Source organism: Trichomycterus rosablanca, chromosome 7, assembly GCF_030014385.1.
Source record: "Trichomycterus rosablanca isolate fTriRos1 chromosome 7, fTriRos1.hap1, whole genome shotgun sequence".
Classification (NCBI taxonomy): Eukaryota; Metazoa; Chordata; class Actinopteri; order Siluriformes; family Trichomycteridae; genus Trichomycterus; species Trichomycterus rosablanca.
Window position 1 is genome coordinate 11,063,778 of NC_085994.1, and position 27,952 is coordinate 11,091,729.

Below are 27,952 nucleotides of genomic sequence, written 5' to 3' on the forward strand. Positions count from 1 at the left end.
GGAAAAGGATTCCGTTAAAGGCTGGGCGGAGGTGTGAGCAGCAATACTCTCCACATCTGCAAAAAATTGGGGATCCCAATCCCAGCTGAAGACAAATTGACTACACTAAATTGGTAGAAAAAATGCATTAAAAAAAATACAGAAGGTAAAAGTCCATTTATTTGTGAGTTTTTTTTTCCAAATATACAGAGTGGGAACAATTGATACAAAGCGAATGCAAGTTTGTATTTACAGAACCAGTTTGGTAAATGTTATATACACTGATTATCAAAGACGAGTATTAGAATTTTTAAAGCAAACAAACAAAGACCCTAAATTTCAAGTAGAAAACCCTAGTAGTCTTGCTGGAGTCACCTTCAGTTATAAACCCTAGTGCAGCCCGTATGGGATGTGACCTTTTAGCTAAGTAGCGAAAACAGAGCAACATTTTAAAGCTGTTGTAGAATCCAAAGCACTCAGTAAAACATTACATGTATTGCTAGAAACCTGAAACCAGAAAAACTTGTTCTTCATTGTTCATGTGACCCGTGCTGAACGAAATTTCAATCTGACGGAGTGACAGGATAATCAGCTCAAACAAATCATTAACCAAATCAATAACAAATCATGCTTAATGGTTTGCTCTAAAGGCACACAGACCTTCATAGCAGGCACTTGAATGAGCATACACAACATTATGGTTTGGTGTTACATGCTGAAACATTGCAGGTATTTTAAACTAAAGGACATGTAATTCTACAGCAACATTTTAGGACAGGATTTGCTATGCGTGTCAATGTCAGTAATAGAGTTTTGTTGCACAGGACCTTAGAAAAGCGTTATTTTACTAAAACAAAGTTCACTTCAAAATACAGCTAGGAAAAAAAAGCTAAAATCCTTCTTATAAATATCCTCATTTATTACAGCTGATCAGGTGCATGTAAGCTGACTTGGGGTCAGTTGCCTGGGTTTAACAGTAGGGAATTCTTTCCTCAACAGAATGTTGGGGTGATATTACACTCCTTCATTTTCCAGTAAACAGGTCATGGTTTACAGAAATGTACTGCAGTGTCAGTAGGTATGTCAGTGTAACATGTATGTATGTATGTTTGTATATACACACACATACATTTTATACACTTTACCTGAGCTAAGGAATTTAAGTGTTAGTTAGAGCCAGGCGTATTTGTGCCGCCTTTACGCTTTAAGACAAGTTGTCTTTGCAAGTTCCGATCACATTTACCCTGTTAAACTGCGCTCAAAATGTTCCAAAAGCTTTGGAAATTTGTGCTTGTAACTTGTACCGTTACTCGTAAATGCAACATTCCTCACACTACTCTCTCTTGTATCACAGTGCAAAAATTCAAACATCACCAAATGTCATCTTAAGAAATGGAAAAACTACAAACACACACTACATATATAGATACATATATGTAGACTACGGTTTCTCAGCACATACTTACAGATTCACTTTTCCAGTTGGCATCCACTGTGTTAAATAAATTAATCTTAAAAATAACAGTTAACAGTCTGTACAGTCACTTAACTGTATGAGGACAAATGTGGTAGATGCTGATACACACTGATGCACTGTATCTACACATTATATTGCTTCTTTAGAATGTCATAAAATGTAATAAAATTCAAGAACCAGTATTTTGTAAAGGATCATATTTGTAGATGAAAGTAACAGTAGAATTTACTAAACATATGCAGAATATTACCATGGTTTTGTCTTACATCAAGCTGATATTGTGCAATGGTAATCCTGTGCTAACATATTACACCCAGTTGCTATGATTCTGACCTACCACCATTTCCACATAAAGAAGTAAAAGCTTCTGCACGAGTAAGCGCTTAGACAGGTCGAGATAGGCCCTCCTACTAAGTCAGCAAGATTATTTAGCTGCCGCCCTGCGTTATTCTGGTTCTGCCAGTTACAGCTACATTCATGAGATACTCTTAAAATGAGAACAGAAAGCCACTCCTACTGGAGCAACAGGAACTGGAGGAGAGTTAGTGAGGCCAGAAGAACCTGGAGGTGGGCTGTGATTTAAAGCAGGAATAGAAACAGCAGCGAAGACGCCCTAGGTAATAAATGAGACGGAGTGCTTCCAGTTCCTGCTGGTGCTGAATCGCTGCTGTTATTCCAGAAGGTCCTACAGACAAACACAACACACTGTTATTTCATATGCCGAGTTACACACATGCCTTGCATGCAGTGCAGAGTGCTTTGGATGCGGGTGGAGAATGCAAAATACATCAGACGACTTTAGAGCTTTATGTAAACATTGCTTTGCATAGGTCACTAATTCCTCCAGCATTAGATTAGTGTGTGGACAGTTCAGTAGTATGTATTTTACACTACCTCATCTGAGTCGTCATGGAAGCTGGGCTTTGGTTGTCCGACCACACTTGTGTCCAAAGGATCGTCCACTCCTTCTATACCATTAGCCTCTGCATTGTGCTGCAGAACTGAGTATCTGTGCACAAGGAACCTGCAGACACAAGAAGAGAAAAATTGCCCCTATTACATCACACCCTCTTATGTTTAGTGTTGTGTTTCTAAACAAGCGATATTAACCCTCTCTAATTTCCATGAAGCTCTGTTTCACAAAAGCTGCTAAGCTAAAGCAAATTTCACACCTACAAACATTTGCATAGTTTGTATTAGGAAAAAAGTGTCATGTGTTTTAATTTCCCACTGCATTCCAATCAGACCAGAAAAGAAAACCATTTGCTAAAGGGAGTGTGAGACAGGGCAAGGCCATCTATGCCATCTATTGTCAAAAATATGTAGACACCACTCCCAATTATTGACTGCATGTGTTTCAGCTACACCCAATGTTAAGAAAAAATAAATGACATGCTTGTAACTTTGAGTAGTGTACTGGAAGTAGAGTTTTGTTGCACAGGACCTTAGAAAAGCGTTATTTTACAAAAACAAACTACACTTTAAAATACAGTTAGAAAAAAAAGCAAAAATACTTCTTATAAATATCCTCATTTATTACAGCTGATCAGTTGCATTTAAGCTGACTTAAAAAAATCATGAACGCTGGGGCCAGTTGCCTGGGTTTTACGGTAGGGAATTCCTTCCTCAACAAAATGCTGGGGTGATATTACACTCCTCAATTTTCCAGTAAAACAGTCTTTGTGTCCTGGAAGCGAGTACTATATAGACAGGATTTATTAAGTCTGGTGTGGAGGAACTCCAGTGGCCTGCTACAAGCAATGAACATCGATTGCAGGCCGGTTCTTCTCGTTCAATATCAGTGCCTTACAATACAAATGGTCTTATGATTGGATGGAAGCAACCCCCCACAGGCTGTACAATCTTTTGGAAGGGTTTGCCAGAAGATTTTAACATCATGTTTTACACACTTAGGCTACATTCATGACGGGACAGGTAGACTGGTTACACAAGATTCTTTAGTTCAAGTTATGGACAATTTTGTATTTCCAGTACACCTCACTTGCATGGTTTTGGACTGTGGGAGGAAACCAGAGCACTCCGGTTTCCTCCCAGTCCAAAGACATGCACGTGAGGTGAATTGGAGACAAAATTGTCCATGACTGTGTTTGGTATAACCCTGTGTGAACTGATGAACCTTGTGTAATGAGTAACTACCGTTCCTGTCATGAATGTAACCAAAGTGTAAAACATGACATTAAAATCCTAATAAACAATTTGACTGAACCACATGTTGGGAAGTTAAGATTTAAACAATCTTGGAGTGTTGCTGGGAATTTGTGCCTATTTAGACAAAAGAGCATTCATAAGGTCAGGTACTGATGTTGGAAGACAAGATCTGTCTCCCAATCAATGTCACTTTTACTCCAAAGGTAGTCACTGGGGTTGGGGTCAGGGCTCTGTGCAGGCCACTGGAGTTCATCTTGCATTACTGTGTTCCTTGTGCACAAAGCTAGGTCCATAAAGTTGTGGGTAAAACACAGGAACTCAATAATTAATTTTCTTTAAGAGAACTGTATGTAGTAAAATTAACAACAACAACAATAATAATAATAAACAAGAGAAGAGACAGACCTTCCACCACAGACGTACTTCTTCACAATTAGAACCCCGGCTACACAGACGATCGCAATAACAGCTGTGACCACCAGAACAATAAGGGCTGTGTTCGAAGATGGCTCCTGTTTCTGAGAGAACAGGGATGTTAAAAAGTCATTCACAGAAAATCTAATTTGCACCATTTTACATACAAAACTTACAAGCGTTTGATATTTGTTGCTTTTTAAAAATTCATATAGACACAAACCGACTGCATTCCTGATGGCAGAGCTCTGGCTGTAGTGTAATGTACCTGCAGTTGTGGGTCCAGTAGATTGCTGATACATTTTTTGCTCATGTCAGTAACTTTTCTCTCTAAGGTTACTCCTCGCTCACACTTATCTCCTGGAATCTTCCGATAGCTGAGGATAAGAACAGGAGTCACTAGGTTAATTCGTGAGGCTATGACCTGACTTAAAAAATAAATTGAAGGACCCAAATAAAAAACATTTTAAGGAATAGTTTGTGGATTTGAGGAACGTTCAGACTCATTCAGTGCTGACAACTCAAACTCAACAGTTGGAATCTCAGCTCTGCTATGGCAGGCCGAGCACCTATACGGACAACGATTGGCTCGTTCGAGAGTGGAATGCCAGAGGTTATTCATGAATGCTGCAGTTACAACCTCAGATGGCTGGTCGAAGGTGCCTGCACAAAGACGGGATCATGGAGATGAGTGCATAACTTTCAGCGACATTGATCTCCGTATGAACCCGCCATGTGCAGGTGAAAAGTAGTGGTCGGCTACTGCACATATATAGGAGGGGCGTGTGTTAGGCACGACTCTAGAGGTCAGCAGCAGTAAAGGTAGTGAAATGCGATCGGATAATTAAATACAAGTAGAGAACAAATGCAAAAACAAACAAAATAAAAGACTAAATCTGATTTGACCAATCAAATCAAGCCATCTGTCTCTTCATTTTCCACCAATTACCAATTCACCCCACGTAAAACCAGCCAATGCCTCTTTTCAAACTGTACCTTGTGTGATTTACAGGTCGTCAATTGGAAAACACCACATTGTTTTAAACCTCTTTTTTGAAATCAGTATATTTTATATAGTAGGTGGTGTGTTAATTGTTATGTTGCTACTGCAATTTTATATTTTTAAAAATTAATATTTACATCTTGGGGAAAGACTGGGGGAACCTTTTGCTACAGGTTCAAAAATACCTTAACTAGTTTTGATCTGATTGATCAGGGAGACACAAATTCCACAACTCTCACCCAGAAGGCAAACTCAATTATGCTCTCTTGGACTCCCAAACACAATGTGAATTGAATCCAATAAAAAAAAATCATGCTGCCAGGTATAAAACTAACAATAAGGAAAAGACAGAGTAAAGGAAACAAGTGGTACCCGTTGGTCTGTAGATGTTCTTTCTTGCCATGGATGCAGAACTCCAAATCATGGCCTTTGAGCTCAGCCTGTTCCAAACACTCTGAGCTGTTCTCCTTACGGTAATATCCAAAGTCACTGTGTAGGAAAGAGAGAGAGAGAGAATGAGAGAAAGAGCCATTTAGACACTTGTAAGGCAAAGGTGTAAACTAAGTTAGAACTTCTAACACGCCTGCTAAGATGTATAAACTTTCAGTTGGCTTTACAATGCGTTCAGATTGACTGGACGCAATGTTTGTATCTTTATCTGTAAGTATAAACGTGATGAGTGGCACAGGAGTCTAGTAACCTAAAGCGATGCCAGCAAACTGGTAAGGCACAATCTGCTGTGTCCGAACAAAGGTCGGATGGGGATTGTCTGGTTGAGGCATCAGCACAAGTAATTGAGGAATACAAAGACACAATGTGTTCCTCTGTACATGAAGACTCTCTGTAGACTTTACATGTCAGAAGAGAAGTGTACTAGTCTGTACCCACCCTTTTGATCAGTGTGGGTGTGACAGACATGATTTTATGTACATCATGCGGCCAAAAGTATATAGACTTTTAAGGAGTTGGGGTTGACAGCCAAGGCCTCGCAATGGATTGGCATTTTGTCCAGTGTGTTACTGCGTTGCGCCTGGTGATTCCAGGGAAACCCAGACCCAATGCAACCCTGGCCATGAAAATGAAATGAAAAAATTTTTATAAACCTGTTAGCAATGACTGGCTGAAATTTAGTATATTACATTATATGTAGTAATTGATCTATTCTTATCTTTAATGTTTTTTTATATCAGCATGTTACATAAACATATGCAGGCAGCAACATACCACTGGATGTAATACATCTGAAAATGTAACCCCTAAGTTTGTGTAAATACTAACCACAGGTAATCATCCAGTGTGCAGGCGCACGGCATGGGCTGCTTGTTGACCTCATAATCACGCCCATTCCAGCACACGGAGTCCTTCTTGAGCCGCAGAAAATGCTCCTTATAACCCAAAATGCAGCCATCATCAGGGTCACTGATGTCATCGGAATGTGCCAGCCACTGCACATAGTCGTTATCACCACCTAATATGAAAAACCACAGAAAACAATCAATTGTTTGTTTGTTTATTAGGATTTTAAGGTCATGTTTTTTACTCTTTGGTTACATTCATGACAGAAACGGTAGTTACTCGTTACACAAGATTCACTAGTTCACAAGGTTCTATCGAACACAGTCATGGACGATTAAGTATCTCCAATTCACCTCACTTGCATGTCTTTGGACTGTGGGAGGAAACCAGAGCACCCGGAGGAAACCCACGCAGACACGGGGAGAACATGCAAACTCCACACAGAAAGGACCCGGACCGCCCCACCTGGGGATCGAACCCAGAACCTTCTTGCTTGACAGGAGAGAATTGGTTGTCCATCCAACATATTCTCTCATCTCTGCATAGGATATCTGGAACTGTTTAGAGTAACTGTTGAATTCTTTTTTACCACCCTGACCAAGGCTTAGATATTGTTTTATATCCTTGCCTTGATCTCTGCCCTGCCGACAGAGCTCCACAGACAGTTTACTGGACTTCATGGCTTGTTTTCTTTTTTGTTTACAATAACGCAGTGTTAATTTTGGGCCCTTATAGACCCAGGTGTGTGCTTATAAGTTATTGAATCAAGAATAATTAAAGCTAATTTACATTGTTGGTTTTAACAGTTTAAAATGTTTAATAAAATGAACTATATTTTTTTGCATTTGCTACATTTATATTTATGGTCACAGGTAAGGTAGTATTACACTTACAGTCACGAGTGAGCAGCTCTCTGAAATCAATTGTGACAGAAACCCAGTTTTGGACTAAAACTGAATCTCTGTAGCCCCAGATGCTAATGTTCATGGAACGTGCCCCTGGCTCCCAGGCAAGCCCAGTAAAGTAGATTGGCTCCTGAGTGAAGTTGTACACATGCCAGCACTGACCCTCGTCTGTAGAAAACCTAAAAAAAATAAAACGGAAACCATAAGAACAGCCACAAAAGCTTCTGGTGTCTGAGTCACAAAAATGCATTTATTCATTCTGATTATTAAACCACTGCAATGACATATAAGACATTTTTCCATTTGTATTTCAAAGCTCATCAATGGATCATTAAGTTCGGGCACTTACTTGACCTGAGCAATAGGTATGTTGGGGTTATGCTCCACAGCCACAAGTAAGCCCCCCGAATCCAGGATGGCATAGTGATGGGGGCCTTCAAGAGCCCGCATCCATGTGTACCCACCGTCATCAGACACATACACGTCCGGGGTCAGTATCGAAATAGTGTCACCCACGCTGCCTAAAAAGTAAGAGATGTATTTTAAAGGTCAAAGCCTTTATAACTTCATCTTATCTTCATCGGAGTCATAACAATACATACGAGTCATAACAAACACATTCCATTACACTGAACCTACACCTCGAACACAAAAATGACTTTTCATTCATTTATAGAACACACTGATAAATCAGACACAGTCCAAACTGGGGAAATTATTTAGGCCTTGGGGCTACATTGTTGTTCTACATAACAGTCAAATGTGTTTGTTGTTGAGTCAAAGTGTTTACAAGTTGAAAAAAATACTATTACATATTGTCAATACTCTGCTAATAGATTGCAAACCTCTATATCTGAAAGTAAAAACCACCAGCATCAAAACCTAGTCTCATTCTCACAATGAGGCATGGTGGAGGAAGCATCAAGGTTTGTGGCTGCTTTGCTGCCTCAGGGTTTTCGGGGCTTTGCTGCAATAATTGAGGCAATAATCGACACAAAATTGTATAAAGAACAACTAGAGATGAATTTCTGGTTAATTGTCCATCATCCACAGCCTAACAGATGTTGGATGATGCAACAAGAAAGTGATCTACATTCCACAAACAAATCAGGGCTGCTTAAATATCCAGAATAGCCAATTTAACAATGCTCCAACCAAAATAGTTAAGTCAAGAGCATCACATGATCAAAAACTGTCCACGGATAAATGGTTAAAGAATGGTTAACAGCTGTGCATGGAAAAAGTTCCAGTCACCAACTATACACCTATGTGGGTAAGTGTGCCTAATTGAAGGGGCTAGCAAGTGTAAACAGAGTTCAAAAAACCCAAATATGCTGCTGCATCTGATACACAATAACCAAAACAACACACACATTACCACACCAGTAAAATGTTAGTGTCATGACAGTGCTAAATAAGGCCTACCTAAAAAAAACCTAATCAGTCATCTGGAGGACCGTTTAGCATGTGTGACAAAGCCTACAGAACACCAGATGAACTACAGTCTGTAATTATTTATTTACAAAGGGCATCTATGGTAGGTATAGCTCATGGCTGGTATGTATGTAAATCTAATATTGACCCCAGTGGCCCGTAAGTGAGGATCGATGGCTAGTAGTATCAATCTTCTACAAGATATAAACGTGTGTGTATTCCTACACTAAGGAACATACCATGAGCAATAACCAGTCCTACAGCATTGGGTTCACTCAGAGGCAGCACCGGCACATTCATCTTTACAGACATGCTGTAGGAAGCATGAATATGAAGACTACACTGCAGGAGGAAAAAAATCCACAGCAGATTATTACATACACAAAAGACATGAAATGTTAGAAGTAACCTAATATAAATAGCTCATGACATCAGGATATTACTTTTTATTAGACGTTTACAGTATACCATAGTGATACTAATTAAGATAGAACATGAGACAAATCACACTCTCCTTTTTTTATTTTGGGAGATGAATACAGACTGCTGATTGTCCTTTAATGTGATTAGCTGCCACCCCCACATTCCCTTCAGGAATTTACAGTCTTGCGATTGCAAGAATTTGTTCAAATGAAACCAATCAATATTTGCACTATTTGCTCAGGCTAAACATTTAAGATGTTTGAACATCTGTTTCTATACTTTAAATTCAACAAATAAATAAAAAAAAGACTGAAAACGCCAGACTTAAGTTTACTTCATGTAAAGAACATTATGAACAAATAGAAAAGCATTTTTACACAGTGTAGAACACAAAGTTTACAACAGATTTCCACTATCTGACTGCACAGCATAAAACGATTTTAGCCACAATAGTGCTTTTCTAAACATAAGCATTACTTTAACATTTCTAAGGGACCTATTACGTTCTCTTTGTGTCTCTGTGGGTTTTAGGTAGAATAATTTTCTCCCACAACCCCAAAATGCAAAAGGTCAATTGTTTAAAATTGTCTAATTCTAAACTGGATCTAGGTGTAAGTAAGTGATAAAAATGTAAGTTTTGTTGTTGTTTAAATTGTCAAAATGGGACAAATAAAGAAAAAAAATACATAAAATACATCAGTACAAACTATGCAAAAAGACACGCCCAGGCATTCCATCTTTTGTTGATTATCCATGTGAAAATAGCACATCCTCTACAGGGAACTAATACAAATATAGTATTTTTAATGCATTTTCTCCCTTTTTTCCTTCTGATATTTTAGCACGTCCAATTTTTACCCAATTGCGTTATGCTTCCTCTCTACTGGTGCTGACCCCTGCCCCGATAGAGGAGAGCAAACTGAAACACACCCCCTCCGACACGTGAGCAGTAGCCGACTACATCTTTTCACTTGCAAGAGGCGAGTTCATATGAGATCAGCCCTGTGCACAGAGAGACACACCCTGATCAGCATTATTCCTCTACTCTGTGCAGACACCATCAATCAGCCAGCAGAGGTCGTAATTGCATCAGTTATGAGGTCCCTATCCGACTCCCTCCTCGGAGGAACAACAGCCAAACGTTGTTTCAGCTGAGATTCGTTATGATGTATTCGAAATCCCAGCTCTGGTGTGCTACCGTATTTTACCGCTGCACCACCTAAGTGGCTCCAAATACAGTATTTTCCATTTGCTAAAGTTTTAAAAGTAACATATTGGGGAAAAAAACTACGTAATTTCTTTACACATTTCCCCCCCAAATACACTGAAATTAAAAATAAAACAGTAGTGCAAAGAAACAGTAATTGTGCATTATAACATGCAAAGATTTGTTCTTTGTAGAGCACATGCTGTTATTTCCACATTCAACCAAACATGAGGCTTTTACAGGTGTGTCTCTAAACATCTGCACAAGACTAGAATCTCTTTAACAGGTTTGCATTTAAGCAGTGAATGACTCTGTATTCAGTCCTTACTGAGTTTTTATCTTTAGAGGTTGAATCACACTTGCTGTTCTCTGGTTTCTTCAGAGGAACCCACTCTCCTCCCTGATCGAATGACACCACAGTCTGCACAGAGTTGTCTGCAAGACACACACCAAGGGATATGACGTAAAAGACTCTCGATTACAAGCAAGGAGTTGAGTCACACAAGCAGTCCAGCAGTTTAAGAACAAGATTTCTTCACACATTGTTGCAAAGAATTTATGGGTTTTACTAACTACATTTCCTAACAATATTAAAACATTCAGGAAATGCAGAAAAAAAAAACAGTGAATGTAAAGAGCAACCCCAGAAACCAATACGGTCATATCAACAACATCCAGAAATGCCTCTGACTTCTCTGGGCCCAAGCTCATCTGAGATGGACTGAGGGCAAGTGAAAACATGTACATTGGTCAGATAAGTACACCTTTCAAATTGTTTTTGGGAACAATGGAGGGAAACAACCATCCCAACTGTTTGCAAAGCCAAAGTCTGTCATGAGGGTGTGCTAAGGGATACATAAAAATTTGGGATCAACTTACACTGCTAGACAATGTCCCGGCAAGACAATGCCAAGCCACCTACATGTGTTACAACAGTGTGGACTCAAAGTAATATTTTGCAGGTGCTAGACTGGCCTGCCTGCAGTCCAAACCAGTCTCCTATTAAAACTAAGCGGCACATTAATAAAAGCTGTATACAACACCACCAAAACCCTAGACTGCAGCTGAACTATAACTGGTCTCCTCAGTGGCCAAACAATTACAAAACATTTGCAGCCGTTAAATTTCAAATAACACTAAACAAATTTGTAAATCACAACTCTCTGTTTATATGGACATTCTGTCGCATTGTCTCGGCTTTTGGGTTTGTATTACTCCTTTATTTAAAGAGGTTGTTAGTGAGTTTAAGCAAGTGAACTGTTTTATCTAAAGATACAGCAACACCTAAACCTAAACCTAATTCAAAGCCCAGTCTTGCAGAACATGTAGTCATACCCTCAGCTAGGATGCTGGTCATGAAGACTCCTCTGAGTGAGGTAACATTGGTGAAGTCATTATCCCCTCTTGTAGCAGTGTAGAGGTGGCGTTCCAGAGATTTGGAGTATACCATGCCTCGATCATCTGATACATAGATGGTACCAAACCCAGTGTCTGTGGAAGACAAAGCCATAAATGCATGTTAAAATGTTTACACGCTTAACAAAATTAGTGTTACATTAAATTACAGTACATACTAATTATATAATTACAGCAGCACTCTTTCTGGATGCATCAGACTCAATATTTTATTTATTAGGATTTTAATGCCATGTTTAATGTGTGTGTGTCATTTTATGGCAAGATAGGTATTATTTTCCTGTCTGCTTATTATATCTCATCTTTATAATTTAAGCAATTTCATATTTTTATGGCTGTAAGGTAAGTTAAAACTGTTCTCATGTTGCATCAGACTCAATAAAATAAAGGTAAATATGAAAGTAATGTCATGAGGGAGTCCTGTGTTATCTAAATACTAGGACAGTTTTAGCAAGTTCTTCAATTTCTGTATGTTGCAAGGTGTTTGTTTTAACGTCATGTTTTACACTTTGGTTACATTCATGACAGGAACGGTAGTTGACACAAACATTCTGCTGTATTGCCTTTCGGACCTCCATCTCCATTCATCATTGCTTTTATGGATACACAATTTTTTTAAAGAATAGGTCACAACAGGTGCTTCTAGCACTGGGCTTCCGCAAGGCTGTGTTTTATTTAAGCAATAGAACACGAGAGGGAGTGTGTTATAGCGATAACACACGACCTCAAGTGTTCTATTGCTTTTATACAACAGTTTTCACAAAATAAAGAAAGAAAATAAATCAAAGAAGCCCTGAATTTCATAATAAATATGCTTTAATATTGACAATACCTTCCGCCAAAAAGTAGTTCCACAATGAATATAAAGTTTAACACTACAAAGCAGACATCCCAAGTTGCAAAAACTCATTTCAGGGAGGTAAGAACAACAAGAAGAAAAAGTCAAGAACCTCCGAAGAGAAAAAAAGAAACAAAAAACATCTTGCACACACCAAAGGATATTGGTGAGAACAGAACTCTTAGGAGCTGCTAACTGGGCTATTAAGCTAACTGTTCGCGTTACAAACATATTAATGTTCCCTACATAGTGCACTAGATTGTGTATCGGATAACGCATTCATGTTCACTACATAGTGCACTAGACAATATATTAGACAGTTGATTTATGTTCCCTACACTGTGCGCTAGATTGCATATCAGATAATGCATTCATGTTCACTACATAGTGCACTAGACAATTGGTTATGTTCCCTACACAGTGCGCTAGATTGTATATCAGATAACGGATTTAAAACGTGATCGGGAAAAAAAGGCTGTGTCGCCTGAGTGCGCGTTTGTGTGCATGAAGCTTGTCGTTACTGGCAACGCGTCAGCGGAGTAATACCATTGTGGTGTGAAAAGGCCGTGCTGTTATCACGAATATCAGCACAGTTAGAACGCTTCTCAACCATTCAGATTGTAAGGTCGGAACTACCTGTTGTATAATGTCTGTTCTCTTCTCTGTCTACACAAATAACATCTCATGTAGCAGTGAAGGAATTACACGTTTTAAATATGCAGATGACATGGCTCTGGTGGCCTCAGTAAAAACATTGGAGGACCTGTCCCGGTACCAGCAGGCAGTCAGCACCTTGATCCAAAGATTCAAAGATTTTCACCTGGAACTGAACATATCAAAAACTAAAGAGTTGTGCTGTGGAAATGGGGGAGTCAGGGAAGCAACCATATCCCTGGGTCAGCCTCTCGGCATACAGGGCCAGCTGGTGGAGCAGGTTGAGTCGTTCAAATACCTGGGAACGGAGATTGACAACTGCCTGTCCTTCACAAATCACAGTAACTGTATTTACAAAAAGGCACAACAGAGACTTAACCTGTTGAGGAAGCTCAGGACTTTTAAAGTAAGCACAGACATTTTAACAGTTGTCTGATTACTTTCAACATTACATCCTGGTATAACTTTCTTACAGTCAAACACAAAGCACAACTGTCTCGCATCATTAAACAAGGCAGCAAAATTACAGGCTCTTCACAGACATCATTATCAGCATTGTATGAGCGAGCAGTGCTCAGGAAGGCCACACTGATCACTGCAGACCCATCTCATCCACTACACCCACACTTTCAGTTACTTCCATCAGGAAGGAGAAAAGGTTCCACTAGCTCGGAAAAATGTTTACAAAAAATCATTTGTCCCTTCGGCAATCACAATTTTAAATTCATAAAACATAATATTCTAATCGTTTTAACCTATGTTGTATGTATGTGAATTGTGTACTTGTGATTGTGAGTGTACTGAAGCCCTGTCAAAGACGAATTTCTGTCTCAGTTTGAGACGGACAATAAAGATTATCTTATCTTATCTTATCTTAGTTTCTCATTACACAAGATTCATCACTTCTCAAGGTTATATATCGAACACAGTCATGGACAATTTTGTGTCTCCAGTTCACCTCACTTGCACATCATTGGACTATGAGAGAAAACCAGAGGAAACCCACACAGACACAGAGAGAACATGCAAACTCCACACAGAAAGGACCCGGACCGCCCCACCTGGGGATCGAACCCAGGACCTTCTTTCTGTGAGGCGATGGTGCTACCCACTTAGCCACTGTGCCACCCTGTTGCAAGGTAAACTGTCCTACAGTGTATCCTGGTGCCATCTCTTCACAGATAAATAAGCCCGCATGTCCGGCCATCCACATAGTCTTGGACAAAACAGTAATCATTGCACCAGTTGCCTTTCTATATCCCTAACCAACGCATTCCATGCATGCGTCAACCAATACCACTATGCCAGTACCATATGCACCACAACAATGAAACAAAAAACAAGACAGGACAAGACACACACACAAAATAAATCAACTGTATCCTGGTTAAGGTGACAACAGATCTGAGAAACACTGGTTGCCAGGTAGGGAAACCTTAGACGGGGTGCCAATTAATCACAGGACTTCACCTTCACTTAAGTTGGATTAAAACCTCCACAAAGGTGTAGAAAGCTCATTGTAAAAAAAAAGAAGCCCATGTAAAAGAGAAGAATCTCACCTCCAGGTTCATCCACATGCATAAACACCATCTCATCATTGGCTCCCAGTATAGAATAGAACTGCTCATGGCCTACTGCAGGAAGCTGGGCCATGTTCCACTCCTCCCCCTGATCCATGGACACGTGGATCATTCTCATCATACCCTGAGACACACATGCACTTAGGTTTAATGCTTTCTTTCTTTCAATTCACAAACCATCAAGCTCTCATAATGTGCATGCCCAGTACCATGTACAGTGATTTTGGGCAATCGAACATATACCCAGAATCCTTCACCCACAGCAACTCCATAAAGTCAAGAAGTGCTTACTGTTCCGGTCATGACCGAGGCAAACAAGAAACGTCCACCAATGCCAAACGAGAAGATCTTTTCAGCGATTTGCTTGAATGTGACACCATAGTCCAACGTCTTCATTAGGACCAGATCCCCTCGGTCAACTAGAAAAAAGAAAGACATGGCAAGCCATTACGAGAACAATCTGCACTAGCACTGTTTAAATGAGTATGTATGAACTAGAGTGATACATTTTATAGTTTGATATGTGAGCACGCAGCTTGAAAGAAAAAAGGGGAATTGCATTTTTCCTGCCATGTCTTTTTTTACTCCTTTTTTGTTTTTTATATGTAAACTGAATGTGCGTCAAAGTTAATTAACAAATTTGTAAAGCAAAAAGACTAGAATGCATCCTTATATGAGAAAGCATTTTAATTTACATCATGCCATACCATGGGTAAACAATACTCACAGCAGGATCCATTTAGGTTGGTAGAAAAGAAGATCGTGTTGGCCGTTCCCCTGAAAGAACACACAACAATGGTTCATGTTATACATCCACACCTCCTTGGTTACCATGCAGCTTGTACTTTAATCTTTTTTTTCTCCTTTCGGCTGTTCTTGTACTTTGGGGTCGCCACAGCGAATCCTTCTGGTCCACAAATCTGATTTGGCAAAAGCAACACTCCTTATTATATCTGGGTCAGAACCGGCACTGAGAGCGCACTGACAAGTCACATGGATCTTAGCGTGGCTCTCCATATGCAATATGGCTCTTGGTGGGAACCTAAAACTGGGTGATATAAACTGGCCATTTAGCCCCAACAAACATTGCATCATCTTTTATTTTCTCTCCCTCTGTTAAAATGCTTTGCTAAGTTGTAATTGGTATTTAATTTTACTTATTCTATTTGGATTTTAACATAAAGTTTTACACTCTTTTGTTACATTCATGACAGTACAGGTAGTTACTGGTTACACAAGATCTGTTCAAGTTTTAATGTCAAACACAGTCATGGACAATTTAGTATCTCCAATTCACCTCACTTGCATGTCTTTGGACTGTGGGAGGAAACAAGAGCTCCAGAAGGAAACCCACATAGACACGGGAAGAACATGCAAACTCCACTCAGAGAGGACCTGGACCACTCCACTAAGGAATCAAACTCAGGACCTTCTTGCTGTGAGGCGACAGTGCTACCCACCTTGATGTGAACATATTTACCTTTATTCCAGACTGCTTACAACAATTACTGCAGCCACAAACAAAACAGGCATCAGATTAGTACCTGCCTGTCAGTAAATAGAATAATAAGCATGATAGGTCTCCCCCACCCAGACATAGCCAAACAGCCTAGACACTTGTCAGTACGCTCTAAGTACCGGCCCCAATCATAGATGAAATAAGGAAGATTGCACCGGGAAAGCAGGTATTTGGACCAGAATGATCCAGTGTAGCAATCCTAAATCTCGAAAAACAGGTTTCTAGCTGTACCTAATAAAGTGCATATCTTAACACAAGCTCACATTCAAAGAACCTCCTACTACTAGCCTTGTGATTGTTACAAAACCAAAACAAAAAGCAGTTCAGCTGGTTCCTGCCTGAGATCTTGAAATATGAGCTGCAAAACCTCACAGTCACATGGCCTCATAAGGAAATAAATGATCAAACAGACGATCGTCACCCTGCTGCTACAGCCGCCCTATTGGAATGTTTATTTCTGGAACCAGAACAAGAACCATACAGACTCAAACGTGCAACAAATTAAAGCCTCTTACCACTTCACCACACACACAGTGTCATGGATGTTCCTCCACTTCCCTCCAAAATCTTCCGAAAGCCAGAGTTCATTCTAAAAAAAAAAAACATGAGCTAAAGTAAGACTGAAAGCAGCAGCAAAACAGCATTTTTTCATTAAAAAAAAATCTTGTCTGGTTGGACCCCAGGCTAAATTTGATAAAATGCTAGGTTGGCAGGAGGAGCAAAAATGTAATTAGTTAGTTTAGTTCTTTTATAAGTATAGTTCTGTGGAATAAACTCAACTTGTCTAAATGGAAATGGCTGTAAACACTTCACTATGAGTCCACCTCTCACTCTTACCTTAATGCTAATAGCCATGAGTACGTCAGGGTTTACAGGGTTATACACTATCTGCATGCGGGAGTGGAAGGGCAGCTCTGACTGTGAAAAAGATTTCCCAAAGTTTGAGGAGAGAAAAATCTTGGAACCACTGCTTCCAGACATATCACCTGTTAGGATCACCTGAGAAAATACAGCAGGTACAGAAATACAAATCAGTGAAGAACATAGACAAGCCAATAACACACATTCAGGTGTAAAATGATTAATACTTAGACTACAAGTCAAAAAAGGGACTTTTGTACCTTAGCCCATGGCATTTTTTTTTTTATTATTTTCAAAATTCTTTCACTGTTGCAGTCAGAATTCACTTTGCAACAAAGTGATTTTAATATTGCCTAATACCTTATTATATTATTTTCATATATTCACACATGACCACTTTAACTGTGAAGAATAAAACATCAGATGTATGGCTGGGCACTGATGCTGATCAAGAAAGCCTCAATTGATGTTCCAGTGTGTTCCAAAGCGGTTTATTCCAAAGCTGTCTTTAAAGAGCTTGCTTTGTGCACAGTAGCACACTCATGCTGGAACAGGAAAGGGCCTATCCTAAACTATTTATTACACCTGAAAGCTATTGTCGTGACTGAAACAAAAGAACTTAATAATTAAAATGGGTGTCCCAAAACTTTACCCAGTGTATATATACATACAGTGTATCACAAAAGTGAGTACACCCCTCACATTTCTGCAAATATTTCATTATATATTTTCATGGGACAACACTATAGACATGAAACTTGGATATAACTTAGAGTAGTCAGTGTACAGCTTGTATAGCAGTGTAGATTTACTGTCTTCTGAAAATAACTCAACACACAGCCATTAATGTCTAAATGGCTGGCAACATAAGTGAGTACACCCCACAGTGAACATGTCCAAATTGTGCCCAAAGTGTCAATATTTTGTGTGACCACCATTATTATCCAGCACTGCCTTAACCCTCCTGGGCATGGATTTCACCAGAGCTGCACAGGTTGCTACTGGAATCCTCTTCCACTCCTCCATGATGACATCACGGAGCTGGTGGATGTTAGACACCTTGAACTTCTCCACCTTCCACTTGAGGATGCGCCACAGGTGCTCAATTGGGTTTAGTCCATCACCTTTACCTTCAGCTTCCTCAGCAAGGCAGTTGTCATCTTGGAGGTTGTGTTTGGGGTCGTTATCCTGTTGGAAAACTGCCATGAGGCCCAGTTTTCGAAGGGAGGGGATCATGCTCTGTTTCAGAATGTCACAGTACATGTTGGAATTCATGTTTCCCTCAATGAACTGCAGCTCCCCAGTGCCAGCAACACTCATGCAGCCCAAGACCATGATGCTACCACCACCATGCTTGACTGTAGGCAAGATACAGTTGTCTTGGTACTTCTCACCAGGGCGCCGCCACACATGCTGGACACCATCTGAGCCAAACAAGTTTATCTTGGTCTCGTCAGACCACAGGGCATTCCAGTAATCCATGTTCTTGGACTGCTTGTCTTCAGCAAACTGTTTGCGGGCTTTCTTGTGCATCAGCTTCCTTCTGGGATGACGACCATGCAGACCGAGTTGATGCAGTGTGCGGCGTATGGTCTGAGCACTGACAGGCTGACCTCCCACGTCTTCAACCTCTGCAGCAATGCTGGCAGCACTCATGTGTCTATTTTTTAAAGCCAACCTCTGGATATGACGCCGAACACGTGGACTCAACTTCTTTGGTCGACCCTGGCGAAGCCTGTTCCGAGTGGAACCTGTCCTGGAAAACCGCTGTATGACCTTGGTCACCATGCTGTAGCTCAGTTTCAGGGTGTTAGCAATCTTCTTATAGCCCAGGCCATCTTTGTGGAGAGCAACAATTCTATTTCTCACATCCTCAGAGAGTTCTTTGCCATGAGGTGCCATGTTGAATATCCAGTGGCCAGTATGAGAGAATTGTACCCAAAACACCAAATTTACACCTGGGACCTTGACACATGACACCAGGGAGGGACAACGACACATTTGGGCACAATTTGGACATGTTCACTGTGGGGTGTACTCACTTATGTTGCCAGCTATTTAGACATTAATGGCTGTGTGTTGAGTTATTTTCAGAAGACAGTAAATCTACACTGCTATACAAGTTGTACACTGACTACTCTAAGTTATATCCAAGTTTCATGTCTATAGTGTTGTCCCATGAAAAGATATAATGAAATATTTGCAGAAATGTGAGGGGTGTACTCACTTTTGTGATACACTGTATATATTGAACTGCATGTCCCAGTAACTGTAATAAATAAATATATACATTGAACTGTAATTTTGGACCTTCTTGCTACGAGGTGACCGGTGCTACCCACTGGGCCACCCCGTTATTCATGAATTATAAAGACTTGTTGATATAAAGCTGTGGTGTGTTTTCTATTCTATTCCATTTCTATTTTGATAAAACACTATAAGCTCGTCAGCGATTAAAAGAAACTGGCAAATTTTAAATATGCCTATGTTACCTTAAGTTACCTTTTGTTTCTAAGACTTTCTATAGCTGCCAATAGCATAATAAAACATGGCTTTACTAAAAAGCAGGTAAGGTCTTTTACTCTCCTAAAATTCATTCACTTAGGTAAAGATTCAATCTTCCTCATATCTTCAGTGCAATATCAAGCTAAATAATAGGAACACACTGCCTGTACTTGACAGCTGAATTTCCTTCAGGGTGCAAGTTGTTTAGGGTGGGATTATCCTTTAACCTTTTTAAACATTGGAGCTTAGCTTTAACATGCCTGTCTGTATGTACAGTGTCTAGTGTCTAAATAAATGAAAACTTAATGAATGGCGTTAATATTTAAAGGTCAAGATCAGTTACCAAATTCTCAAAAAATAAATAAATAAATACAACAACCTCTCACCTTTCCAGAATTCTCAGGACCGATGGCGATCCCAAACTCAGTACTGATAAAGGTGTTATTGATAAGCTCTGTGATGTCCTCAAATGTCTTCCCATAGTCCTCACTAATTTAGACAGACAGAAGGAGAATGAATCCTGTATTCAATAAAAGACATTTAGCAGGAATAATAGTCATTAAGTAACAAGAATGGGAGTCAATATTCTGTAATGAGACTGGTCTCACCTCCTATAAAGTTTGGACTGGCCAAATTTTAACAAAAATAATGGTACTTGAAATGTAGTCAATGCCAGCAAAACCTAAAATGAAAAATGGGAAAAGTTTTTAGCATCATGTCTGGGAAACAGAACGACAGATCAATGATGATGTTACTATGGTTTTATTTTTGTGGCTAAGTACTCCTTACTTAAAAATATGCAAAGCAAATTCCAGCCCTGACCGTCATTTATTTATTTATCTAAAGTCTCAACACCATTTTTTCCATAAAGGCCCCTGACCATTACTTCAAGCAGATCTGATGTTTTCATGTGGACTTTTATCCACAGCAAATTATAATTAGGATCGAATATGATGCCACACCAGGAGTTTTGTCAAATGAAATCAGGGATTTCATTTCTGTACCCCCCCCCCCCCCCCCCCCCCCCCCCCCCCCCCAACTTGTTAACTGCCATTTACCCGGTTGTATCTCCTCCACTGTTGCAGACCCTGACTGAGGAGGGCCATATGTAACACACCTAGTCACACGCCACCTCGGTCACGTGTGTAGTAACCAACTGCTTTTTATTACCTGCACAGTGCGGGTTTACACAGAGATCAGTATTGCATACAGAGACTAATGCACTGATCTCCATTATTCCCTGTCTCTGCGTGGCAAGTCAGCATGCCTCAGTTGTAGCAGTAATAAGAAATCACTTCTGCCTTTAGTTTTGAGCTATATAATGTACAGTGCATACAGTGTTTGTGTAAAGTAGCAAGTGTGTCTTTTCAGGCTACGCAATGCCACTACTAAGAAAACCCAAGGCCATAATCTTACTGTAAACTTCTTATCTTGTTACTATAAAATGAAAACATAGTGTTATCAAATATCATCAACTAACAGAAAATAACAAGGATTACAAACTCACCCCTGTTCCATCTCCTATCCAGGCGATAGCCACTGACCCACTTAGATCATTGAAAACGTACTGCAAGTGAGAGAGGGATTGGTTACAATCTTTAATACAAATTTTAACAATGTACACCAGTCAGACTTTCAACATCACAGGGTACAGGCAAAACAAAAGCCAAAGCTGAACAGGTAATGTGTACACATGAACAACCTTGTAAAGCTGAAATGTCACCACATGGCCAAACATGGACATAATAACTAATCAGTAGGTTTAAAAACTTCAAACATGGTTTTTACAGACTTAAAATCAAGCATAACTTTATGAAATCTCCATAGACAAACACTGGCTGTAGAGTGAGCAAATACCACTATTCCTTTAGTTTGTCAAATATCTATCTGAATATAGTCTACTACTGTTATTTTGTTGTTGGAGTAACAGCAACTCAGCTACTAATGTGTACAGTCTACAAACTTACACAAAGGAAGCACTGAATACTGTGTGTAAGGCAAAAATATTGCCCTATACCATATCATGTTTTTGACTGCTTCTAAAAATGACATTTAACTTTAAGAAAGCTTAATCAGCTTATTGGCTAAACCAGTAGCATTTGGAGCTAGAAAATCCATAGGATTCTTGTTCCATTTAATAAAGCTTTAAATCTTGTTGACATGAAACTCAGTGATGTTTTGTTATTTTATAGGCCAGTATAAACTCACTGGTTAATGGTTAACTAATGACAATTGCTTTGCTGTTTAAAAATGTTACATCCCGGGTAAGACTGAAATACTCCTACATTCTGAGTCCAGATGGCATCTATTTCCCTCAGGCCAGCATTTAAATCCACTAATCTTATCAAATGCCTCCCCAGCTGTCTCAATTTGAGCACAGAAAATTGTTTAACATGCTATAGAGAATCAAACATTGACAGCAAGCAACCCCTGGGCCAAAATCAGAAAGAACGAAAAACTATTTTACTTAACCTAACCAGCCAGTGTTGGGAATGTTTGGGTCTATTGTGCCTGCTGAGTTCAGGTTTGGCAGATGGATTCAGGAGGAGCAGGTTTGGCAAGCTTCGTTACTGGCTGTTTAAAAGTCTTATTTATGCATTACCATCCTTGAGATGTAATTCATACTTTCATACCACCTTGTATGGCTTTAAACCTTTCCTAACTGACCAAGGTAAAAGAAATGAACAGAAAATGTGTGTGTGTGTGTGTGTGTGTGTGTATATATATACATATATATATATATATATATATATATATATACACACATATATGTATATATATATATATATATTAGGGCTGTCGAAGTTAACGCGATAATAACGCATTAACGCGACCTCAATTTAACGCGATTAAAAAATAGTGCCGTTAACGCAGATTCTAGTTCATGTTGACACTTGACTGGTAGAACAAACATTTTAATGTCGGACTTGCCACCGTTTTTCATTTGCGGTTTGTTAACATAATGTAACCGATCGTGGTAGTGATGCACTTGCTTAATAAAGAAATAAATACACGCTATATTCACAAGTTGTCGGGAGCAGAACACTTTATTACACTTAATTAACTTCTTCTTCTGTACCGAATACCGGAAAGCTGAGTCGAGCACGTTAGTTCATGAACTATGGAAGCCCCAAAGGGTCAAAACACACTCACTTCGTGTAGAAACGTCCATCAAACCATTGTCACGATACAACCACAGAAAAGTCTGTTACAATAACTACGCCTTATCCCATCTAAAGCACCGCTGATCTACAGTGTTTGCTGATGGAGAAATTCTAACCTACAATCTGACATTTACTGCCTAGTATGTGAGTGAATAAAACTCCCTTACAGTTTTCTCTTGTCCCAGCAGTTTTTAACATCAGTACATTTAGCATAAAATGTGTTCACCATTTTAATTGTAACATTTCACTTAAAAATCCTTGTTTTCTATAACATTTACACAGATTTTTTTTAATGCGATTAATCGCGATTAACTATATGAAATTCTGAGATTAATCGCGATTAAAAATTTTAATCGTTTGACAGCCCTAATATATATATATATATATATATATATATATATATGTATATATACATATATATACACAGTATATACACAGTATATATATATACAGTGTATCACAAAAGTGAGTACACCCCTCACATTTCTGCAAATATTTCATTATATCTTTTCATGGGACAACACTATAGACATGAAACTTGGATATAACTTAGAGTAGTCAGTGTACAGCTTGTATAGCAGTGTAGATTTACTGTCTTCTGAAAATAACTCAACACACAGCCATTAATGTCTAAATAGCTGGCAACATAAGTGAGTACACCCCACAGTGAACATGTCCAAATTGTGCCCAAATGTGTCGTTGTCCCTCCCTGGTGTCATGTGTCAAGGTCCCAGGTGTAAATGGGGAGCAGGGCTGTTAAATTTGGTGTTTTGGGTACAATTCTCTCATACTGGCCACTGGATATTCAACATGGCACCTCATGGCAAAGAACTTTCTGAGGATGTGAGAAATAGAATTGTTGCTCTCCACAAAGATGGCCTGGGCTATAAGAAGATTGCTAACACCCTGAAACTGAGCTACAGCATGGTGGCCAAGGTCATACAGCGGTTTTCCAGGACAGGTTCCACTCGGAACAGGCTTCGCCAGGGTCGACCAAAGAAGTTGAGTCCACGTGTTCGGCGTCATATCCAGAGGTTGGCTTTAAAAAAAAAACATGAGTGCTGCCAGCATTGCTGCAGAGGTTGAAGACGTGGGAGGTCAGCCTGTCAGTGCTCAGACCATACGCCGCACACTGCATCAACTCGGTCTGCATGGTCGTCATCCCAGAAAGAAGCTGACGCACAAGAAAGCCCGCAAACAGTTTGCTGAAGACAAGCAGTCCAAGAACATGGATTACTGGAATGCCCTGTGGTCTGACGAGACCAAGATAAACTTGTTTGGCTCAGATGGTGTCCAGCATGTGTGGCGGCGCCCTGGTGAGAAGTACCAAGACAACTGTATCTTGCCTACAGTCAAGCATGGTGGTGGTAGCATCATGGTCTTGGGCTGCATGAGTGTTGCTGGCACTGGGGAGCTGCAGTTCGTTGAGGGAAGCATGAATTCCAACATGTACTGTGACATTCTGGTAGCATCATGGTCTTGGGCTGCATGAGTGTTGCTGGCACTGGGGAGCTGCAGTTCGTTGAGGGAAGCATGAATTCCAACATGTACTGTGACATTCTGAAACAGAGCATGATCCCCTCCCTTCCCAAACACAACCTCCAAGATGACAACTGCCTTGCTGAGGAAGCTGAAGGTAAAGGTGATGGACTAAACCCAATTGAGCACCTGTGGCGCATCCTCAAGTGGAAGGTGGAGGAGTTCAAGGTGTCTAACATCCACCAGCTCCGTGATGTCATCATGGAGGAGTGGAAGAGGATTCCAGTAGCAACCTGTGCAGCTCTGGTGAACTCCATGCCCAGGAGGGTTAAGGCAGTGCTGGATAATAATGGTGGTCACACAAAATATTGACACTTTGGGCACAATTTGGACATGTTCACTGTGGGGTGTACTCACTTATGTTGCCAGCCATTTAGACATTAATGGCTGTGTGTTGAGTTATTTTCAGAAGACAGTAAATCTACACTGCTATACAAGCTGTACACTGACTACTCTAAGTTATATCCAAGTTTCATGTCTATAGTGTTGTCCCATGAAAATATATAATGAAATATTTGCAGAAATGTGAGGGGTGTACTCACTTTTGTGATACACTGTACACATACAGTGTATCACAAAAGTGAGTACACCCCTCACATTTCTGCAGATATTTAAGTATATCTTTTCATGGGACAACACTGACAAAATGACACTTTGACACAATGAAAAGTAGTCTGTGTGCAGCTTATATAACAGTGTAAATTTATTCTTCCCTCAAAATAACTCAATATACAGCCATTAATGTCTAAACCACCGGCAACAAAAGTGAGTACACCCCTTAGTGAAAGTTCCTGAAGTGTCAATATTTTGTGTGGCCACCATTATTTCCCAGAACTGCCTTAACTCTCCTGGGCATGGAGTTTACCAGAGCTTCACAGGTTGCCACTGGAATGCTTTTCCACTCCTCCATGACGACATCACGGAGCTGGCGGATATTCGAGACTTTGCGCTCCTCCACCTTCCGCTTGAGGATGCCCCAAAGATGTTCTATTGGGTTTAGGTCTGGAGACATGCTTGGCCAGTCCATCACCTTTACCCTCAGCCTCTTCAATAAAGCAGTGGTCGTCTTAGAGGTGTGTTTGGGGTCATTATCATGCTGGAACACTGCCCTGCGACCCAGTTTCCGGAGGGAGGGGATCATGCTCTGCTTCAGTATTTCACAGTACATATTGGAGTTCATGTGTCCCTCAATGAAATGTAACTCCCCAACACCTGCTGCACCCATGCAGCCCCAGACCATGGCATTCCCACCACCATGCTTGACTGTAGGCATGACACACTTATCTTTGTACTCCTCACCTGATTGCCGCCACACATGCTTGAGACCATCTGAACCAAACAAATTAATCTTGGTCTCATCAGACCATAGGACATGGTTCCAGTAATCCATGTCCTTTGTTGACATGTCTTCAGCAAACTGTTTGCGGGCTTTCTTGTGTAGAGACTTCAGAAGAGGCTTCCTTCTGGGGTGACAGCCATGCAGACCAATTTGATGTAGTGTGCTGCGTATGGTCTGAGCACTGACAGGCTGACCCCCCACCTTTTCAATCACTGCAGCAATGCTGACAGCACTCCTGCGCCTATCTTTCAAAGACAGCAGTTGGATGTGACGCTGAGCACGTGCACTCAGCTTCTTTGGACGACCAACGCGAGGTCTGTTCTGAGTGGACCCTGCTCTTTTAAAATGCTGGATGATCTTGGCCACTGTGCTGCAGCTCAGTTTCAGGGTGTTGGCAATCTTCTTGTAGCCTTGGCCATCTTCATGTAGCGCAACAATTCGTCTTTTAAGATCCTCAGAGAGTTCTTTGCCATGAGGTGCCATGTTGGAACTTTCAGTGACCAGTATGAGAGAGTGTGAGAGTTGTACTACTAAATTGAACACACCTGCTCCCTATGCACACCTGAGACCTAAAAACACTAACAAATCACATGACATTTTGGAGGGAAACTGACAAGCAGTGCTCAATTTGGACATTTAGGGGTGTAGTCTCTTAGGGGTGTACTCACTTTTGTTGCCGGTGGTTTAGACATTAATGGCTGTATATTGAGTTATTTTGAGGGAAGAATAAATTTACACTGTTATATAAGCTGCACACAGACTACTTTTCATTGTGTCAAAGTGTCATTTTGTCAGTGTTGTCCCATGAAAAGATATACTTAAATATCTGCAGAAATGTGAGGGGTGTACTCACTTTTGTGATACACTGTACATACATAGATACACTGATCAGCCATTACATTAAAACCACCTCCTTGTTTCTACACTCACAGTCCATTTTATCTGCTCCACTTACCATAAAGGAGCACTTTGTAGTTCTACAATTACTAACTGTAGTCCATCTATTTCTCTACATACTTTTTCAGCCTGTTTCACACTGTTCTTTAATGGTCAGGACCCCCACAGGACCACCACAGAGCAGGTATTATTTAGGTGGTGGATCATTCTCAGCACTGCAGTGACACTGACATGGTGGTGGTGTGTTAGTGTGTGTTGTGCTGGTATGAGTGGATCAGACACAGCAGCGCTGCTGGAGTTTTTAAATACCTTGTCCACTCACTGCTACTCACTACTACTACTACTACTTCTAAAGTTCTACTACTATTAGACACTCCTACCTAGTTGGTCCACCTTGTAGATGTAAAGTCAGAGACGATCGCTCATCTATTGCTGCTGTTTGAGTTGGTCATCTTCTAGACCTTCATCAGTGGTCACAGGACGCTGCCTACGGGGCGCTGTTGGCTGGATATTTTTGGTTGGTGGACTATTCTCAGTACAGCAGTGACAGTGAGGTGTTTAAAAACTCCAGCAGCGTTGCTGTGTCTGATCCTCTCATAGCAGCACAACACACACTAACACACCACCACCATGTCAGTGTCACTGCAGTGCTGAGAATGATCCACCACCCAAACAATACCTACTCTGTAGTGGTCCTGACCATTGAAGAGCAGCATGAAAAGGGGGCTAACAAAGCATGCAGAGAAACAGATTGACTACAGTCAGTAATTGTAGAGCTACAAAGTGCTTCTATATGGTAAGTGGAGCTGATAAAATGGACAGTGAGTGTAGAAACAAGGAGGTGGTTTTAATGTTATGGCTGATCGGTGTATATAATGTCCTTAGAGCTCATGTTTGTTAAAATTTGTTAAAGTAAATAAACTGGTAACTTACATCGTGAGTGTTGCTGGTTAGTTTCTCCTCGTACCCCTGTAGAGCATTACAGGTATCCGCTCCTGCATCAGTGCTTCTCTTCTTAATGCTGTGATGATGATCCAGCACTGACCCGAGCAGACCTTCCGCCTTCATGTGAACCGACTGCGCACTACGAGACACCCGGACTCCGTCAAAATCCAGACTCAGTACCACAGGTAGAAATACAACAAAAATAAAAAGCCACCGTCGCTCCATTTCCGACCTCCAACCGGCTTTACGTCTATTATTTATTCACTTATTTATTTATTTGGCTGTTAAATCCTCGCGACTCCGGAGCAATCACCGGCGACATCAACAGAAACAAAGTGACACTAACACTGAGCTCTTCATTGTACACTCAGCACACACCGCACACAAA

At 40.4% G+C, this 27,952-nt stretch overlaps 1 protein-coding gene across 1 annotated transcript; it reads right to left on the reverse strand.

The window, feature by feature from the left end:
- Positions 1–139: 139 nt before the first annotated feature.
- Positions 140–27,952, reverse strand: sort1b (sortilin 1b). Its single transcript, XM_062998975.1, has 20 exons — positions 27,553–27,952; positions 21,188–21,247; positions 20,289–20,362; positions 20,067–20,169; positions 17,152–17,313; positions 16,830–16,903; positions 15,523–15,572; positions 15,087–15,214; positions 14,775–14,919; positions 11,643–11,798; positions 10,636–10,742; positions 8,917–9,019; positions 7,593–7,764; positions 7,232–7,422; positions 6,321–6,510; positions 5,415–5,531; positions 4,308–4,416; positions 4,031–4,143; positions 2,351–2,480; positions 140–2,141 (listed from the first exon to the last, which is right to left on the reverse strand). Exons 1-20 carry the CDS (start codon positions 27,787–27,789, stop codon positions 2,127–2,129), a joined length of 2,436 nt encoding a protein of 811 aa, XP_062855045.1. The 5' UTR covers positions 27,790–27,952; the 3' UTR covers positions 140–2,126.

Excerpts from the sequence above, each read along its gene's own strand:
- sort1b (XM_062998975.1), bottom strand. The coding sequence starts at position 27,789 with ATGGAGCGACGGTGGCTTTTTATTTTTGTTGTATTTCTACCTGTGGTA. Across the intron at positions 20,363-21,187 it reads GGATAGGAGATGGAACAGGG|GTTTTGCTGGCATTGACTAC; the intron begins GTGAGTTTGTAA and ends TTTTCATTTTAG. Across the intron at positions 7,765-8,916 it reads AGGACTGGTTATTGCTCATG|GCAGCGTGGGTGACACTATT; the intron begins GTATGTTCCTTA and ends CTTACTTTTTAG.